The 21,631-nt window shown below is 40.6% G+C and overlaps 1 protein-coding gene across 2 annotated transcripts in view; it reads left to right on the top strand.

Annotated features, from left to right (window-relative positions):
* Positions 1-21,631, top strand: part of LOC124603537 (actin-binding protein IPP) — a 61,313-nt gene that overhangs the window by 33,121 nt on the left and 6,561 nt on the right. For both annotated transcript variants that reach the window (XM_047136404.1, XM_047136403.1), the window contains exons 7-8: positions 12,120-12,660; positions 21,344-21,564. In XM_047136404.1, the coding sequence (XP_046992360.1) occupies positions 12,120-12,660; positions 21,344-21,564 (762 nt within the window). The remainder of the gene's footprint in view (positions 1-12,119; positions 12,661-21,343; positions 21,565-21,631) is intronic.

Here is a 21,631-nt window from a genome sequence, read left to right as displayed (position 1 = left end):
AGATGCTATTTTCCTTGACTTCCGGAAGGCGTTCGATACAGTTCCGCACTGTCACCTGATAAACAAAGTAAGAGCCTACGGAATATTAGACCAGCTGTGTGACTGGATTCAAGAGTTTTTTGCAACCTGAACACAGCATGTTGTCCTCAATGGAGAGACGTCTACAGATGTTAAGGTTAATCTCTGGCGTGCCACAGGGGAGTGTTATGGGGCCATTGATTTTCACAATATATATAAATGACCTAGTAGACAGTGTCGGAAGGTCCATGCTGCTTTTCGCAGATGATGCTGTAGTATACAGAGGCGTTGCAGCATTAGAAAATTGTAGTGAAATGCAGGAAGATCTGCAGCGGATAGGCACTTGGTGCAGGGAGTGGCAACTGACCCTTAACATAGAGAAATGTAATGTATTGCGAATACATAGAAAAAGGATCCTTTATTGTATGATTATATGATAGCGGAACAAACACTGGTAGCAGTTACTTCTGTAAAATATCTGGGAGTATGCGTGCGGATCGATTTGAAGTGGAATGATCATATAAAATTAATTGTTGGTAAGGCGGGTACCAGGTTGAGATTCATTGAGAGAGTCCTTAGAAAATGTAGTCCATCAACAAAGGAGGTGGCTTACAAAACACTCGTTCGACCTATACTGGAGTATTGCTCATCAGTGTGGGATTCGTACCAGATCGGGTTGATGGAGGAGATAGAGAAGATCCAAAGAAGAGTGGCGCGCTTTGTCACAGGGTTATTTGGTAAGCGTGATAGCGTTACGGAGGTGTTTAGCAAACTCAAGTGGCAGACTCTGCAAGAGAGGTGCTCTGCATCGCGGTGTAGCTTGCTGTCCAGGTTTCGAGAGGGTGCGTTACTGGATGAGGTATTGAATATATTGCTTCCCCCTACTTATACCTCCCGACGAGATCACGAATGTAAAATTAGAGAGATTCGAGCGCGCACGGAGGCTTTCCAGCAGTCGTTCTTCCCGCGAACCATACGCGACTGGAATAGGAAAGGGAGGTAATGACAGTGGCATGTAAAGTGCCCTCCACCACACACAATTGGGTGGCTTGCGAAGTATAAATGTCAATGTAGATGTAAATACTGGGAGGTGAAGAAGCTTGCATGGCATAGAGTAGCATGGAGAGCTGCATCAAACCAGTCTCTGGACTGAAGACAACAACAAGTTTTAAACTTTAATTTCGGCAATATTGGCCAGTTAATGTGTTTCCATCTAATTAATTTGATGTAAAACTGTAATTGCTGCTAGAGTAACATAAAGAAAATTACAGCATTCAGTAGGAATGACCCTAGTAATTCTGAACTTGAAAGATGTGCAGGACATTGCACAAATAATGAGTGAGTGACATTGCAAAAGATAGCGGTATGGAAGAGGGCCCTGTGCTGTGATAAGTGGGTATTGGATAATGCAATGTGACCACAGCATAAGAAACTGACATTTTGTCTGCACGACTGTAACAGACTATACACCTTAAACCACAGTGTTAGCTGTATCACTGCAGTGGTTGTGTACCTGTTTCCATCAGTGGTTCACTGCAACCTGCTACAATCTAGCTGGCAGCATGAATGCCACTGTTATCAGTCCATTGTTGGGAAACAGTATATGCTTCAGCCTGCAATTTGCACATGAATATTGATTTTACATGCTGAATGGCAAAATGTAGTGTTTTTGAACCAATTTCAGCATGTTCTGCAATGATAACCTTGTATTTATTAGGTACTGTCATAGTGAGTGCAATGTGGCAGCCTGTGTGTTGTTGAATGGGACAGCAAACAAATGCCAAGTATGTCTACACCAGGGAGGTTTTGGAGCCCAGAGCACTGTCCATCCTCCATGCAACTCCACATGCCATATTTGATCTGAACAGTGCTTATTTGTATGTGGCAAGGAGTGTATGAGCATTATTCAGATGAGAGGTACTGATGTCACCCTGGCCTACACATTTGTCTGACATGTTGCCCATTAAATTCACGTCCGCAGCTCGTGGTCGTGCGGTAGCGTTCTCGCTTCCCACGCCCGGGTTCCCGGGTTCGATTCCCGGCGGGGTCAGAGTTTTTCTCTGCCTCGTGATGACTGGGTGTTGTGTGATGTCCTTAGGTTAGTTAGGTTTAAGTAGTTCTAAGTTCTAGGGGACTGATGACCATAGATGTTAAGTCCCATAGTGCTCAGAGCCATTTGAACCATTAAATTCACTGAAGTTATTTTGATCAGCAGTGGTTCGTCACTGTTCAATAGCAACCAGATTTGTGGATTTGCTCACAAACCACGTAAACCGAGAGTCCCCCAAAACGTATTGAGGTCCTTTTTGATTTCTTACCACAATGTTTTTGAGGCTCTGGTCACAGTTTGTAGGAGTTTCAGAACAAACCAAATTCTTAAGGTTATGTTTTTCGTCTGTGGTGTCAAGAAACTGTAGCTCTGAGCCATGGTGAATTTGTTATTGAGAGTTTTACGCAAATGGTCTAGCACTAAACTAAAGCCCTACCCCATTTAAAAAATGTTGCATGGTGGTCAAGTCAAATCTTTGGCCAGTCCTGTCAGGCATATCGAGTTCATACATTGAACCTTGCTTGTGGACAACTGACAAGAACCTATTCCAAATGGTTACCACTGTGTGGGAAGCTTGTTGCCATGTAAAATGTTTTCATAAACACAGTAGTTCATTTGGCATTGTGCAGAACTTTTTAACACTTTTCCAGAGCAAGAAGAACTAAAACAGACTATTATATCGTTGTTGTTGTTGTTGTTGTTGTTGTTGTGGTCTTCAGTCCAGAGACTGGTTTGATGCAGCTCTCCATGCTGCTGTATCCTGTGCAAGCTTCTCCATCTCCCAGTACCTACTGCAACCTACATCCTTCTGAATCTGTTTAGTGTATTCATCTCGTGGTCTCCCTCTACGATTTTTACCCTCTGTGCTGCCCTCCAATACTAAATTGGTGATCCCTTGATGCCTCAGAATGTGTCCTACCAACCGATCCCTTCTTCTAGTCAAGTTGTACCACAAATTTCTCTTCTCCCCAATTCTATTCAATACCTCCTCATTAGTTATGTGATGTACCAATCTAATCTTCATCATTCTTCTTTACATATCTGCCAAATTTTGTTTTTGGGACATAACATTTGGTTTAATAACACTGGGCAGACATTCTTCCGGCCGCTAGAAATATATATTTGCTTGTTGCATTATGTACTCTTGCTCATCGTGCTATAAAACCACCTCCTATTGTTTTGTTTACATAAGCATAAGTGATGTGGCACATTCATTCATGTTGTGGTGGATTCTAGGCAGCAGCAAAACTACTTAACAAGAATGCTATTGCTTGTTGATGAATGGTTCTAGAACTGAACCCTGTACCTGGGCTTCAGAGAGAATCCTCTGCAATGGCTTTTCTACTGCTGGATCGTTGGCTGATACCAGTTTTCTGCAAGGAGGTCTTTATTCCACACTTCGTCTAATTTTTATTAATTCTTCTTAACTGTGACTGATAGTTTTGGCATTTACGTCACTTTCAAACAAGTGGAGTGTATACTGAGGATCTGAGCTACAGAAATAACAGGACTGGCTCAGAGAGATTTTGTAGAAAAACATTGTTGTAGCTACACAGTGTCATCAGCCAGATACAATTGGTCTTTAATTTGCTTAATTTAATAACATATGTACCAAGCTCAAACAAGATTAAATGTCATATCACTATTAACTCTCATCTTTTAGTATGTGTATACATAAAATTCACATAACAAGATGAATATATAATACTATATTGTCTTCTGTACAGTAGTAACATTTAAAGGTTTCTAGTATGATGATATACTGACTACTTACAAATATCCTTCTAGCTGATATGCCTAAGAATATGGTTGCATAACGTAGTTGACCACTGTTGTTTATTATAAATAAAAAGCATAATATTGTGTATGTTCTACAGGATTCAAACAGTGGAAAATCTGAGATGGAATAATGACAGCATTATGAAAAGGATAGTTTGCTACTCGCCATATACAGGACACATTGAGTTGCGGACAGGCACAAGAAAAATACTGCTATGCATTTGAGCTTTCAGTCAAAAGGCCCTCCTTTAAAGTAGAAAACCCACACGCATTCATACTTGTACAACTCACACACACACACACACACACACACACACACACACACACACACACACACAATCACTGTCTCTGGCCTCTGAGGCCAGACTGTGCACAGCAGCTGTGCCAGATGAGAAAGCAGTTTGTCAGTCTTGGGGGTAAGGAGAAGGCTGAGGTGAGGAGGGGGAGGAACAGAGGATAGGTTTGGGGGGAGGTGGAGTGCTGCTTGTGGTATCATACAAGGATGTGGCGGGGGGCAGGGTTGGGCTGCTAGGAGCATTTTTGGAGGTTTGGGGGTGGGGCGGGGGGGGGGGGGAGATGTAGAGGAAGGGAAATAGACTAGTGGGTGCATTGATGGAATAGAAGACTTTGTGGTGCTGGAGTGGGAGCAGGGAAGGATATAGGTAGGTGAAGGACAGGGCTTAGCGAAGGTTGAGGCCAGGGGTAGGGGGGTGGAAGCATGGGATATGTTCCAGGGAGACTTTCCATGTGCACAATTCAGAAAAGTTGGTGTAGATAGGAAGGATCCAGATGGTGCAGGGTGTGAAGTAGTCATTGAAATGAAAAGAAGCACATTGTGTTAGGCGGCATGGTTAGCACCTGGGTGGTCCAGTTGTCTCATAGTTTGTTTGTGGCCATTCATGTAGAAAGACAACTGTTGGTTTTCATACCCATGTAAAGAGCAGCATAGTGGTTGCATATTAGTTTATAGATTACATGACAGCTTTCACAGGCAGCACACCTTTGTCATGATTAGTGAAGCCTGTGACTGGACTAGAGTCAGCAGTGATGGGAGGATGTATGGGACAAGTTTTGCATCTAGGTCTATTGTGGGCATACATGAGGCAAGGTGTTGGGAAAAGGGGTGGAGTAGGGATGAACAAGGATATTGCATAGGTTCTGTGGGCAGCAGAATCCCATTGTGGGAGGGCTGGGAAGAAAAGTGAGTAGGTTATTCCTCATTTCAGGGTATAATGAGGGTTAAAGGGAATGTGATTTAGTTGCTCCAGTCCTGGGTGCTATTGAGTTACGAGGGAAGTGCTCCTTTGTGGCCAGACAGTGGGAATATGGAAAGTGATAGGTGATTGGAGAGACAAGGTGCAGGAGATCTGTTTCTGTATATGGCTGGAAGAGTAATTTTGGTCTGTGAAGGTCTCAGTGAGACACTTGATATATTCAGAGAGGGACTGCTCATCATTACAGATGTGATGGCCAAAGGTGGCTTGGCTGTATGGAAGGGAGTTCTTTGTATGGAATGGGTGGTGGCTGTCGAAATAGAGATATTGCTGGTGATTGATAGGTTTGACTTGGAAGAAGGTACTGATGTAGCTATCGTTTGGGTGGAAGTCAACATCAAGGAAAGTGGTTTGTTGGGTTGTTGAAGCAAACGGGGGAGAAAGTGTTGGGGTTCTGGGGGAATGTGGATAGGGTGTCCATCCCTCGTTCCAGATGATTAAGATGTCATCAGTGAATCTGAACCAGGTGAGGGATTTGGGATTCTGGGTGCATAGGAAGGATTCCTCTAGATAACCTATGAATAGGTTGGCATAGGATGGTGCCATAAGGCTTCCCATTGCTGTACCATTTAGCAGAAACTCCATCAAAATGGTCTTGTCCTTATTTAGCACCAATTCGTTTTTGGTGGATATTCTGTGATGAGGCTAATGTTCTCTGTATTATTTTCCATTGCTAACTTGTCTTGTACAGCCCAGCTTATGAAGGAGGTATCTTCGGCATAATTTACAAGATTTGAATTTTGTGGAATTATTATATCACTGATGTACATAATAAACAAAAAAGGCCCGATAATGCTTGAAATTAGTTTACGGAAATACAAGGAAATATGTGTTATTTCTTTACAGTTGTGATAAAGAATCTTTTTCACCATAATTCTGATCGCTACAAGGTACAGAAGTTAGAAATCTTCATATGGATTGCAACTGCTGCCAGTGTTTTCTATCTAATGTATAGAAATATTGTTGTAACAGGCTTAAATGCATTAACTATATTCCTCTGACCGACATTTTATATTTTTGCTGTTATGTGTGGTGCAAAAGTATTCATCTTCTTCCTGTGTGGCCCAGGTAAGTGAAAATGTTGAGTACCTCTGGTGTACAGGGTGTAGCATCAATAGTGATAAGCAGGGTGACATATGATAAAGGAACAGAAACTGTGGAGCGTGTGTAGAGGAAATGGTTGTTGTCTATGTAGGAGTAGTGAACTGAGTGAAACAAGGTTCAGCATTGGTTTTAGGTTAAGACTCATGGGTAGGGTTGGTGGTAAAAAGTGTTTCCACTGTAGGAACTGGGAGAAGGAAGAAGATCTTTAAGAAGTACAACATGATTAAATTTGTGAATGGGGCGAAAAGTAAGTCCTTTGGAAAAGACTGATACTTCTGTGGGGCGAAGGCTGCTGAGGGAAAGCTTCATGACTATGTTTGGTGTCAGTTTAGGTTCTGGATTCAGTATAGTGGTGGGAGGGAGTTTCTGAGGGTGTGGTAAATGTAATAGGTGTGTGAAGCAGGGTTTTTCAACTGTGAGGGTATGTGGGGGAGGTTTGGACATGGTTGTAGAGGTGCTGGATAGTGGCACTCCAAGGCAGGAGTAAGAGGCATATAGGTTTTTTGAGGTGTTGCTGTGCATGCTGCTCTAGTTCTTGGAGGGCAAGAGTGTCAGTGTCAGAGATGGGAAGCAGGAATTTGGGATTGCAGAGCAGGAGAATTTTACGGATGGAGAGGATGAGGTGGAGGTGGTTTGGGCCTGGTTTACTTGGTTTTTGCAGGTCTAGGTTGGTGAGGGCTATGGACTGGCATAATTTGAACAGATGGAGCGCATTGTGGAAGAAGCAGTTGCAGCCAGAGATGGGTAATTTGATGGTAAGGCCATTTGGGAGGATTCCATGAGCTAGGTAACAACACAGAAACAGTATGTGGGACTGGATTGTGGTTAGGTATAAGAAAACTTTTCTTTGTTGGTGCAGATGGAAGGAGCAAGGGTTCATGGTGGAGGATAAAAAATATGTAAATTACATAAAAATGCGTGTGAAAAAAATTGTAAAAATGCACAAAACATATAAAATGCATGGAAAAAAAATTGCAAAAAAGACAAGACAATTGAACTGTGGGGGACAAAGCTGAAACCTTAGGGAGCAGGGCCAACAGTACTAGGTCAAAGTGGACTAAAATTGAAACTTCCTGGCAGATTAAAACTGTGTGCCTGACCGAGACTCGAACTCGGTAGAGCACTTGCCCGCAAAAGGCAAAGGTCCCGAGTTCGAGTCTCGGTCGGGCACACAGTTTTAATCTGCCAGGAAGTTTCATATCAGCGCACACTCCGCTGCAGAGTGAAAATCTCATTCTGGACTAAAATTGATTTAAAAATACAGTGAGATCAAAGAGAAAAATCAATAAAAAACAATAATGTAGGATGCAGGTTGGTGGGTGGATATGTGTGAAGAGAGGGGAGAGCAGATGTAAATGAATGAGGTGAGGTTAGTACATGTGTACTGGAATAAAGGAAGATAGAGGGGGGAGGAGAAAAGGAGGGGTTAGTAGATTGAGGTACAAGAAGTTTATGTGATACAGGAAAGTACAATAAAGAACACATGAAAGTGCATGAGAATGAGGCAGGACGAGTCCAAGACTAGAGCAAATGAATCATATTCTCCACCATGGTTTTGACTATGTCTCATAATGCCCTGAAATGAGGAATATCCTACCTGCTAACCTTCCCACCCTCCCATAGTGGTATTCTGCCACCCACCAGACTTATGCAATATCCTTGTCCAACCCTAACCCACCCCTGCTCCAAACCATTTACCTCATGGATTATATCCCTGCATTAGACCTAGATGCAAGATCTGTCCCATACATCCTCCAACCACCACCTGCTCTAGTATGGCCACAGGCATCACCTATCCCATCAAGGGCAGGCCTACCTGTGAAAGCAGTTATATGGTCTACAAGCAAAGCTACAACCACTATGTTGCTCTCTACATAACCATGGAAACCAACAAGCCGTCTCTCCACATGATTGGCGAACAGCAAACTGTGGCCAAGACACAACTGGACCATCTAGGTACTGGCCATGCAGCCGAACACAACATGTTTCACTTCAGTGTCTGTTTCACAGCCTGCAAAATCACGATCATTCCTATCAACAACTGCTTTCCTGAACTGGGCAGGTGGAAACTTGCACTGCAATATATTGTTCATTTTATGTATATAGACTAAAGTGGCGAGTGAAAATTTGTACCAAGGCCAGGAATCGAACACAGGTCTCCTGCTTACCAAGTAGGTGCACTAGCCACTAAGCCACCTTGGCACAGTGATTGGCACAGTTGCACAGATTTCCCTGGTATGCCTCCCTCTTCGATCCAAATTCTCATTGCCATCCAAGTCAACTTTGAATTCTCCCTTACTCATGAACAGAATTGCCGAGGCTCTCCATGTTCTGTGTAATGGGGATTTTAAAGTTGACTAGGGCAGCAGTGAGAATTTGGATATAGGAGGGAGGCGTCCCAGGGTAATCTGTGGAGTTGTCCGAACTGCTATGTCAAGGTGGCCTAATGGCTAACATACCTGCCTGGTAAGCAGAAGATCGGGGTTCGATTCCCAGCCTTGATACAAATTTTCACTCACCTCTTCAGTCTATGCACATAATATCATATCTGTATGAGATTAGTAAAGTCTCTGAAATTGTGTCATTTCATTTGTAAAAGTACCTGTACCTGGGTTTCAGGCTAGATCCCCCATTTACGTTCAACGCTGAAGTGCTACTCCAGAACATGGAGAGACTCGGCAGTTCTGTTCGTGTATAAGGGGGAATTTAAAGTTGACTGGGGCAGCGTGAGATTTTGGACTAAGCAGAGAGACATGCCATGGTAATTGTGCCGTTGTGTGAACTGCTGTGCTAATGTAGCTTAGTGGCTAGCACTCCTATCTAGTAAGCAGGAAACCTGGGTTCGATTCTCAACATTGATACAAATTTTCATTTGCTGTGTCAGGCTATGTACAGAACCAGTCAAGTCTCCGAAATTGCCTCATTTCACATCCTACATTCCTGTTACCCCACTGACCTTAATCTTTGCTAGTCCCTGTCTGTCATCCACCTATCCTCTTCCCTGCTCCCACTCCAACACTCCATAGCCGTCTATTCCACCAATGCATCCACTAATCTTTTTCCCTTCCTCTACTTCTGTCCTTTTCAGCTCCTCCCCCCCCCCCCCCCTTCTCCCCCTCTTCCCACCCTCAAATCTCCTCAGCACACGTGGCAGGCCTATTCTGTCTGCACCACATTACTGCCTGCTCCCACAAGTGCCCTACGATTTCCCTCAGCCCTGTGCTGCTCTCCCTCCTCTCCAGCCCTGCCTCTTCCTTGCCCCTACCACCCACATATTGCTTTTCCCATTATGCACATTGCTGTGCACAGTCCAACCTCAATGGTCATTTGTGTGTGAGTTGTGCTTATGTGAATGCACATGTTTTTTCTGCCTTAGAGCAAGACCTTGTGGCTGAAAGATCAGGTGTGTAGCAGTCATTTTCTTGTGTCTGTGTGCAATTCAATGTCTGCTCTATTTGCTGGGTAGCAATCTGTCCTTTTCATAATGTTGTCATTATTGTACAGGATTCAGTTATTTACTTAACCAGTTTTTGTGTACTAGGTCATCATCATATTGTAACTGTATGTCATCATTAAAGGAGTTACAGTATTTGCAAACAATATTGGAAAAGATTTTACTCAATCTAGGCATGAACACAGTGAATGTCATCTTTGATAGTGGCAGGGATATGCAGTTAAAAAGGTAAGTAGTTGAACAGTAAATAAATATAAATGGAGGAAACCAGGAAGACAGTATCTCTGAGCTCACAAAACAGTGCATATATTACGTTTTAAATTAAATTAACAATCCTAATAAAGGAAAATTACTACTTGACAAGATTACTAAAGAATATTTTGTATAGGTATTACATATGGAAAATGACACAGAAACAGAATAAAAGATAGAATGGACAATTGACAACAGAATACATTGAGTAGAAAAGCAGTCACATTAAAGTAAACAAATACAGAAAATGAAGGAATAGAAAGGAACAGACAGTGCAGGAAGCATTGGGAAACTGTGAGGATTAAGTGGAAGTTTAGAAGGGGGAAAGTATTGGGCTGTGTTTGGTCATTTAGTGTTAAATCTGGACTCCCGGCCAGATTTTTGTTGATTTCCAGGGCTTCCAACAAGTTGAGTTATTGGCCTTTGTTTGCTATGTCGGTCTGTGGCTAACACCTGTGACCATCACTCAGTACATGCTCAGCAAATGTTGCATCACAATTATGCATTCTCCAACTGTATTCATGTTCAGCCAACATAGCTGCTGTGCCTCTGCCTGACAGACCAATATAAAACTCATCTCATTCAAGACAAGTAATTTTTATAGCCTATTATTTGCTAGTAACTGGGTCTTATTTTTGCTATGAAAATAGACCAGGCTCTTGTGTTCCTCGCATAGTATGAAATCCCATAGCTGCAGAATTTCAGTGTTTAAGCTACACTCTCTGATACCTGTCTTAGATGTGTTGATGTCTAAGCATTTGTGCATCTGTTCGATTCAGTTGCTTCCCATATGCTTTCAATTCTCAGTCTCAGTGCACCTGTGAATCTGAAATACCTGGGAAACCTCTCTTGACAGAATGCCTGATCATGAGAGACTCAAGAATCATGCTTTGTTGAAACTCATTGCTCTGAGCTGACTAATTCGTGAAGAAAAGAGATCTGTGACATTAATGAGTTGTCTCTTCAGTTATATACCCTCCTATGCACAGCATAACATTTGAAGAGTAATTTCAGTGGAGTCTCCACAAATTTTTGATCAAAACGGCGTACTAATGAAGAAAAAATAAAAGCCAGTTGTAAGTGGTTTGTCTGCATATCTGTAATTGCTTTCAGCTTTCAGTAAAGCCATTTTCAATGGTAACAGAATGTGGATAAGAAGTGAGAGTCAGTAGTATGACATCAGTGATAAGTTTAGAGGAAATTTACATACATGATAAGAGTAAAATGACAATTACTTAAAACATGAAACATTCCAATAATTCTGTTAAAAACAGTATTTAGTGACATGATAACAGAATTAGATCAAAAGTCAAATAATTTAATAGTAAGGGTAATAATTAAAGGCCTAATCCAAATAAAATACAAAACAAAAAATTTCCACGTCAGTCCTTCTCTTGATAAAGTACAGAGATATTCATCAACAATGTCTTGACTGTATTTTGGACTTATAATCTCAGCTTGTTTATGTTATTAAATAGTGTATTTTAACAGAATAATACAAACATTTTGTATGTCTTTTTTTCTGTATACTTATCATCGATTTGATGCTACTTGTCCCCATTTTAATTTTAGTTCTGTTATGATTTAAAATGCACCTCATTGAAGATTGAAACCATTGGCTGATGTTTATAAAGAAATGACTTACGGCTAGAGTGGCTTTGTTCCTTGTTGCTATTCTACAACTGCAGAAATAATCTATGGTCTCATTAGTGAGCAACTGATTGCATTAATCTGTGTCACATGTTTGATTGAGTGATGAAGGAATGGTGTGTGTAAAAATGCACTGATGCATTACCAACAGGAAACATCAGAACTCATGACAGATGTAGCTTGTAGTATTAAATGACATGGTGGATTTTTTTTTACTATGATATTCATTTGTAAAGTTATCAGGAATAGTTTATAATATAATTCATGTATTTTCCTGAATTTTTGCTATGTTTGTTGCATGTGTATTTCTATTACAACTCATTTCAGTGTAGTATTACTGTTGTAAATGCTGTTTAGCATTTCATTACTTAGTTAGTCCCTGTAAACGACACCTTTAGAGTTTACTCCATACCTCCCTCCAATTCAAACAATTTTTCACTAAACTCTTCTTATTCAGAGTTACTGTGATGTGCTATATATAACTTAATTTGCTTACATTATTTTTTCACACTGAAATGCTCAATACATCTCATGGCAGGTGGCATTACGTTCTATCCGTAAGGACCTAATGACAAAACGAGGCAGCCTCGTACCTTTGAATGTTCAACCACGAATGTGTGCAAAGAAGGACATCTATGTGATTGGTGGCTCAAAGCGTGAGTTAGAGGTGTCATGGACCCGTTCTTCAGAATGCACCTTCAACTCTGTGGCAAAATTCAACACATTTCTACAGCAGTGGGAACTTGCAGCTTCAATGGGCATCAGTCGAATCCTTCCTGGTGTTACTACTCTGAATGGGCACATTTTTGCTGTTGGAGGTGAACAGGATTCCCAAATACTGGCAAATGGAGAAGTCTATAATCCTGCTGACAATAGTTGGTCAAAAATTGCAAGCATGGTGGTGCCGCGCTGTGAGTTTGGGCTGTGTGCTCTGGATGGTCACCTGTATGCTCTAGGTGGCTGGGTTGGTGAAGACATTGGTGACTCCATTGAGCGATATGATCCCATGCAAAATGAGTGGCAACTGGAAGGAAACCTGCCTGAAGCTCGTTTCAGCATGGGTGTTGTATCATATGAAGGTGAGTATTTCATAATCAAAGTAGCTCTTGCACATTTCTTGATTTCTTTACAGGTGGATGGTTAACAACTACAAAAATAAATAAGTGAAAGTGGAACATGTAAGCACCACATAAATGTTTACCTCATGTGTTTGCCATTACCAAAGAAATCAAGTAAAACCAGCTAACAAAAGATGAAGAACTGTGATTGTTTGCTAAAACTCACCCCTCCCACTTACCCTCCCACTTCACCAACACTGCTGCTGTATGTTATTCATGAGATGTGTTATTTAGTTGTTACTCTGTTACATCAGATATTTTAATACTGGAGTTATTTTCAGAATTATCAAAAATGAAATGGACAACTTGCGTTGTTGGGAGAGAAACAATCGCCAGATAAATTGCCTGTAAAATATAAGCAAATAATTTTAAGAGAGTCCGTAGTGAATTCGTAGGTAAAATGGCTCTACTTCTTGAAATACATTGGGCACATACAATGGTTCAGGATTGTTGAACAATTGTTATATATATATATATATATGTGTGTGTGTGTGTGTGTGTGTGTGTGTGTGTGTGTGTGTGTTTCATGAGTTGCAACAAGTTTATCTTTCACCTTGCAATAAGTTTATGTAACTTTTGCAACATTATAGGATTGTCATGTCTATGGGATGGTGTTGTCTGTTTGTCGCTTTATTCTTTGTCCATGATGGAAGAGATGGAACAGTGAATGTGCACCCATGGGCTGTCATTCAGACTTGGAGCAAAGACAGATTGTATAATGGAGTGGATGTAACAAACATTTTTGTGCTCATAAATTCATAACTTTTTTTTTTCCATTGGGGGAGGGGGCGGGAGTCAGTTGGCTTTCATGGAGATAAGCAGAGTGCCAAGTACAGATGCACTAACAAATGAGAATTTCCAGACAATCCTGAGAGGCAGTGCCATGAAATATAAAGTAGAGCTGTTTTATTGAAACAATGACAACTGTGAGATTTCAGTGTTTTGTTGCCATAGTGTGTTTAAACTTAAGCCGTAAGTGGAAGTGGAACATGTAAGTACCAAGTGTGCATTGTTAACGTCACTGGTTACAAAATGGCATTTCATTTAGAAGCTTCCAATTCAAACGAAGATAAAAAGTAATTGCTCATTTTTTTGCAGAGCATAATCCTTATCCATAGCTGACACAGTAATTATTGTAGTGTAAATATTATTGCAATACTGGCAAACTGCTATATCACAATGTGCCGCAAAGGTGTCATGGCAGATGACCAGTAGCATTTGCCTAATGGTGGTCAGTATTAACCATACAAGAAAAATGGTTCAAATGGCTCTGAGCACTATGGGACTTAACATCTGAAGTCATCAGTCCCCTAGAACATAGAACTACTTAAACCTAACTAACCTAAGGACATCACACACATCCGTGCCCAAGGCAGGATTCGAACCTGCAACCGTAGCAGTTGTGCGGTTCCGGACTGAAGCGCCTAGAACTGTTCGGCCACTGCGGCCGGCTACCATACAAGAGAAAATGATGTTTCTGTTCATTGTCAGAAAGAGTGTGTGTGTCTGGACTCTATAGCAGAACAAAAGTTCAGAATGGAGAGAGTTGTTTTGGTAAAAACAACAACTAAAAAGAGTGAAGAGACTAAGAAACTATTTCATCAACAAACTGTTGATTGTAAGTTCTGTCTGTCTGTGTGTGTGTGTGTGTGTGTGTGTGTGTGAGACAGTGAGACTGCAGGCAAGTAGTTGATCTGTATTGCCAGCAGAATCAATATGTTTCACTCATCTGCATGCAGTATTATTCATTAAAGTTACGGATATAGGAAAGTGAGCAAGTAATAGATACTAAACGTGTTGCTTCAGGAGCACTTGGACCATTATGTGTGTGGAAGAGATGCTTTTCCCAGTGAAATTGTGGAAGAGGAATCGAATAGTAAGAGATTATTGACAGAATGGAAAGAGTCACAGCTGTCAATTCCCAAAGTCATACTGGCAGTCTTGTGGGGTTTCAAGGGCATTATGTGAATCGATTTTCAGGAGCATAGCGAACCTTTGTTTAATGCATACTATGGTGACATATTGGTTACACAGTTGAAGTCTGCCAAATGATCAAAATTCCAAGGACTCCTCTCACTGGTCCATGAAAACTGTGGGTGAAGTGTGTTGCAAATCAGAGTGATTGTACCAAAATATGAGTTAAGAAACTTTATTGACAAGTTTCAAGAAATTTCATGTAATATAGTGACTAACATTCTTACTTTCTCCTTCAGTATATAAAACTGTCATCAATGAAAGTTTCAGTGAAATAATAGATTTCCTCTACTGAAAATACATGAATTAATATTTTCTGTGAATTCAGTTTATACATTAAATATACTTCTACATTTTATTTCATTGCAAATTGTAGGCACCATAGATGGTGATGTATGGATGAAACATTTTAAGTGGTGTGTGGTAAATTTAAAATTTTATCTTGTGCTTCAGGCAAACATTTGCAAGTGTGTGATATTTTGCAAAACAAAATCAAAATTACAAAGGAAATAATGGTTAGTATTTTAAAATAACAGATGATGTCTTTTTCTTTCGTGGACAACATAAATTTAGTGTTCGTTTCCTCCTGTAATATTATTATCTTTGTTTAATTATCTCAGAACACTGTGACATACCAAATACATTCCTGATGTCCATATGAGGGGTATCAGATAAAATAAAAATATAAAAGTTGCAAATCCTATTTGATCTCTTTACTAAGTAATCTATAAATCTGACTTCCAATTAAAATTTTTATGTAAATCCAAGCATATAATATTCATGTGAATTGCTTTAAGTACCTCGTGATATTTCACATTATTTTTAAATCTCTAATTTCTGATGACTTAGTTCTAAACTGCAGGCTATTTATTGGTTATGTTGTCAGGAGTTTCTGGGGCATTAGTTTTCATTAGAATTAGGTGTCATAGCACCCAGAAGACGTGGTTGGATGTCAGCTGTCTGTGGTTACGTAAACAATTAGAGCTGCAATTTCGTGTGGCAGGTAGAGTGGCAACCAGATTGCATTAGTGTTTTTCATGTTGAATGTTGTTACCAGACTTGGCCGGATATATAGGAGTGGGAACAGCATCAGATGTTGAGTGATCACTTTGAAGGACACAGCAATGCCATAAGAGATAGTATTATCAGCACCAGATGAGTTTAAAAGGGCCTGTCGGTATCCATTGGTCCAACTGGTCAAATCGTGCATGATCAAGGTTTGTGGGGCATTCAGATGTGACAGTGGCCTAATGTTGCAGGCATACACATCGTCAAGATTTGGGGACAACCACTGCAAGGAAGGATTGGTGTATTGTTCACTAAAAGCATCATAATCTCTTCACATTTGCACTTGCTATCCGAGAACAGGTAATGGACTCCTGCAGTGTTCTGTGTCATTCCGCCATTGCTCGGATATTAGCAGCAGCGAGACTAGGGAATTACCATCCCATTCATAGATTGCCACAACACAAACTGCAGCATTTGAAGTGGTGCTGTGACTGGGAAGCACGGACTGCAGATGAATGGCATCACATGGTATTCAGTGAACAATCACAGTTCTGCAGTACCCTGGATGACCATCATTGAAGAGTACAGCAGTGACCTGCCCCACTCTTCCAATATTTACTCCTACTGTCACGGTGTGGTAACCCATCGGCTGTGAATTCAGGGCATGACTGGTAGTGGTTGAGAGAACTCTGATGGCACAGCAGTATGTCACAGACATCCTGAGTCCTCATGTATTACTTGTCGCGAGGGAGTATTGTGGTGCTATTTTTCGATAGTGCAATTCTAATCTGCACATAGGCTGTGTCACCATCAACTGTTTGCATGATGTTGAGGTACTCCTGTGGCCAGTGAGATCTCCAGATCTATCCCAATAGAAAGTGTGAGACCAGCTCAGATGTCAACTCCATCCCAGTGCCAGTATCCAGGATATTAAGGATCATTTACAACAGTTGTGGGCCAGCTTGCCTTGGGAGAGGATACAACAGCTTTAGGATATCCTTCCCAATGATCAGTGCATTCACTCAGGCCAGATGGGATGCAATATCATACAGATAAGTGGACTCTAGTTCTTTTTAATCATTGAAATAACATCGCATACCCTCCTATCCCATGTAGTTTCATTTTGTTTCCTCCCCTTCTCTCCCTCTCCCTCCCACTCCCTCCCTTCCCCCCTCTCGCTCCCTCCCTTCCCCCCTCCCACTCCCTTCCTACCTACCTCCTCTCTCTCCTCCCTCTCTCTCTCTCTCTCTCTCTCTCTCTCTCTCTCTCTCACACACACACACACACACACACACACACACACACACACATACACACACAAGTGCTGTTGCCTGAAGCTAAGTACCATGCTGAATTATCATAAGGAAATGCAGAATGACTTAGGATTTTGCGCTTGTATATAGAATTGCAGCTTTCCTTAATTGTGGACAAATGTCAACTATTGCTTATAATAAAGAGAAAATACTCAATAACATCCAGTTAAAATATCAGTGAGGAACTCCTGGACTTTGTCACTTTGTTTAAATATTTAATGTAGTGCATTAAATATTGAAAGGTAATGCATAAAAAGTTCATGATTTACTTGTAGTGTCAAATTCAGATAAAATCCCAAGCTTTCTATGCTTGTCTCTATCATCATTGTCAGGGGCTAAGTCTGACTGTTATCCAATTGGTGAGGCTCCAACTTCTGTACCTAGAGGATGGCTTCTGATTGGCTGGATAGCATCATGATGTGCTCAGCTACTGCCAATTTTTCCAAATACTTGTATTTAATGTGACACTGGTGCTCGATACAATGATCAGCAACAGTCCATATAGACTGGCCCACATAACATTTGCCACACTTGCAAGGAATACTATAAATCCCCAGCACCCTCAGGCCAAGATTATCTTTAACCCTCAATCAGATGCACTGTTCTTCATTACACACATAAAGAATAGCAGTCTTTTTGTTAACAAGATAAACTTATACAGGCATAATCGACTGTTTAAAATTATAGTAACTAAACACCGATAAAATAAACTTCATTGTGTGAGATAAATCACTGTTGAATAAAACAGCAATAACATAAACTTTTCATTGTATCACTCTGTGGCCACATACAGATGTTACCTCACAGTAAAGACCCACTCAAACCACTAAAAAGTGCAGTCGCATCAGATCACTGGTCCCTTATTGACCACCAATTATCTCGTAGGTAACTGCATCATTGTGGGATTGTGCTGGTAGCTCAGAATCTGAGTCATTTTTTTTGCACTGACCATAGTTTTTTTTTTTCACCTGGTTCGTTGTCACACTTGCAAGGAATACTATAAATTCCCAGTGCTCTCAGACCAAGATTATCTTTAACCCTCAATCAGATGCACTGTTTTTCATTACACACAGAAAGAATAGCAGTCTTTTTGTTATCAAGATAAACATATACAGCAAAATCACTGTTTAATCTTATAGTAACTAAACAGTGATAAAATAAACTTAATTATATGAGATAAATCACTGTTGAATAAAACAGCAATAATATCAACTTTTCATTGTATCACTCACAGTAAAGACCCACTCAAAGCATTAAACAGTGCAGTTGCATCAGATCCCTGATCAACCGCTTATTGAACACCAATTATCTTATAGGTAACTGCCTCATTGTGGGATTGTGCTGGTAGCTCAGAATCTGTGTCATTTTCTTGCACTGATCATAAATTTTTTCGTACTTAATTTGCTGTTTATTTTATGTAAGTGCTGCTCACTTGGACACACACTGATGAGCCAAAACGTTATGACCGTCTACTTAATAGCTTGTTTGTCTGTCTTTGGAATAAAATACATCAGGGATTCGGCAGTTTCTCGGTTGGTTTGTGGAGATACGTGGCATTAGATGTCTAAGCACATGTCATGTAATTCGTGCAAATAGCAGGCCGTTAATATGTGTAGGCAGTGATGGTGCCCGATAGCAACCCAGATAGGTTCCACAGGATTTGCATCAAGTGAATTTGGTCATGAGACATCAAGATGAGTTCACTATAATACTCCTCAAACCACTCTACCATGATTCTGTCTCCAAGACATCGACAATTATACTGATGAAAAATGACATCTCTGTCATCTGGGAAGACATCAAACATGAATAGATGTAGCTGGTTTGTAGCTGTCAGTATGCCTTCGATAACTGTCACAGGTCTCATGCAAGCACAAGAGAATGTCCCCGATAGCATAATACTGCTCCCGCCTGCCTGTGTCCATGGCACACTGCATGTTTTGAGCTACTGGTCACCTCGATGATGGGGTTTGTGGAGATGACCATCAACCTAGTGTAGGAAAAATGAGATTCATCTGAACAGCCAACACATTTCCATTGATCAATGGTTGAATCCCGATGGTCCTATGCCCACCACAGTTGTAATTGACGACGTTGTTGGGTCAACATGTGAACATGTTGGAGTGATCTGCTATGGAACTCCATGACCAGTGTGCTCTGAAACACTTGTGCATGTGCCAGCGTTGTGCTCTCAGCAGAGATACCACAGATTACCAGCTATCCTACTTCACAGAGCAGACAGGCCTCTGAATCCCATGTTCGAGTGAAGAGCCAAGGACATCCAACCATTTAGCACCTATTGGTAGTTTCACTGTGCTTCTACCTCTTTCCATAGATGCTCGTGACAGTAGCATGTACCGTTTTTACTGTTTTCAAATTACTCGTTCACAGGCTTTGCGTAGTTGCTTATGTCAATGGATTTTCCCATTTGCTGCCCATATCTACACTAGGGTGATCCCTGGTTTTGGTCCACTTGTTTCATGATTTCATCAGTTTGGATACTGGGCTGCCACTTTGCTGTTCGCCATGCACTTTGTTGTTCATCACGTGCTTTGTTGTTCATAATTCACTTTGTATGATCAGTTTTAGCCTTGAATACTGTCTAATCTTTTGTCCACCCATTACTGTAGGCCTTTAAACTATGCACAGCTCCTGAATAATTTTGGCAGGGGTAGATCCTTTTGCCCATACAAATTCAGTTGCATCACACACTTAGCAACTCTTGGGAGCAACAGTTGTTGAAGCCATCATTGTTATCTGGTTTGACCCACACTCAAACAACAACCAAATCAAAACAGTGCCTGCTACTGCTTCGTAAATAATCAACAGAAGGTACTGCATTCGTGTAACTTCATTGTGGGCTGCCGTCATTTAAATATAAACAAATGACCCACACTTTCAGAATATGCTCCATACAGGATACTAGTGTCACCAGTTCTGGAATTTCACTTCAGCATTTGGTACTTACCTAGGAGGCATCACAGCAGACATACAAAAAATTCAGCTGACATGCAACAAATTCAGCTGACATAAACAGATTCAGAGATAAGCTGATGGGATTGTAGCAGATTAGCGTAACCCATGCTCATAAGATTATAGCAGATTAGCATTAACTTTCATGGTAATTCCAAAAAGAGAGGTAACTTTATTCTCATGACACCTTATTTCGTGAATTTAGAAGACTGGTATCAATGAAGACTGTGTAATATATGGATATGTGTAATATATGTATATTTCATATAAGGATTGTGAGAATAACGCAAGAGAAATTATGATTTTTGACATTACATACAGATTGATTTGTTCCAAATGTGCTCAAGGGACTGCCACTGGATCATGATTTTTCTTCAAGACAACTACTTGACATCACCAGGTAATTGCAACTGGTTACCACAGGCAAGTAGCAAGTGCCAGTCTCCGCACAGTGATGATGTCAAACTATTGCCTTGATGAAATATTGTGAAATGTACTCAGTGTGATCCAGCAGCAGATCCTGGAACCTGCTTCACCTGTGTGAGCTTTGCATGAAGTAATACGCTTATTAATCACAAGTAACACATTTCTACCACTGGGGTGATAAATGGCTGGAATGCCCAGCTACCTCTCAGTTACTTTAGCTACGTGGAGTTCTTTGAATTGCCTCAAGATAGATGAGTCTTGCAGTTTATTATGTTGGTGGTGTAATGATTGCAAATCACCATTGAATATATTTTATTTGTTGACAACAAATGAGAAGTATACATTCTGCAGAATGTAAGGTCAGATAATGTTCCAACACTTCTAATTTAAATGGTGTGGTGTTTTGTTAAATGAGTGGATTCTATAAGCTCCATGCTGGGATGTTTACACACAGCTCTGATTATGCTGTAATCTATTTAATATTATTCTTCTGGCAGAGAATCTTTATATTCTTTTAAAATGTGGATTCTGTAGCTGTTTCTAGACAATTCTGTAGAAATTCATTGTCGTACCTTCCATGACCTCTCCTCTGTTCTCCTACAGAATCACATTGTTGTTTTGTCAGATGCCATTTTTTAGGCCATACTGTAGCACAATGCTTTACATTGTTAGATGACACTGGAAATTTCTGCAAATTTCTAGTTATACACTCGTGTTTTTGAAGGTAAGTATCATTTAGATGTCCATGATAAGTAATAAAACCCACTGCAGTACTGATAATTATAGTGTGTCACCTACTACTTACATAGTTAATCCAAGGATCTGTGTCTAGTGAAACACTGCCATGATTTAGATTTGTTGCTCTAATGAATGCTAAATTAATGGTTTTGCATTTGTTGTTTCCTGTTATTCTAGAAACTATTAAACTCACTATTTTTCTTTCTCCTTAGGTTTGATCTACATGGTTGGTGGATGTACACATCGTAGCCGCCATGGAAGAGAGCTCTACAGCTATAATCCTGTAACTAAGGAATGGGCAAATTTGCGACCTATGTCGGTTCCCCGAAGTCAGATGGGTGTTGCAGTCCTGAATGACCATCTTTATATTGTAGGGGGCACTAATAGACATAATGAAGTGCTGCAGTCGGTGGAAAAATATTCCTTCCAAGAGGTAACTACCAGCTTTATAACCTGAAAGAGTCTTCAAAAGTCTCTGAAGTTCAAATAACTTACGGGTT

This window comes from Schistocerca americana, chromosome 1 (genome assembly GCF_021461395.2).
Source record: "Schistocerca americana isolate TAMUIC-IGC-003095 chromosome 1, iqSchAmer2.1, whole genome shotgun sequence".
NCBI lineage: Eukaryota > Metazoa > Arthropoda > Insecta > Orthoptera > Acrididae > Schistocerca > Schistocerca americana.
This window is presented reverse-complemented; position numbering and strand designations above follow the sequence as displayed.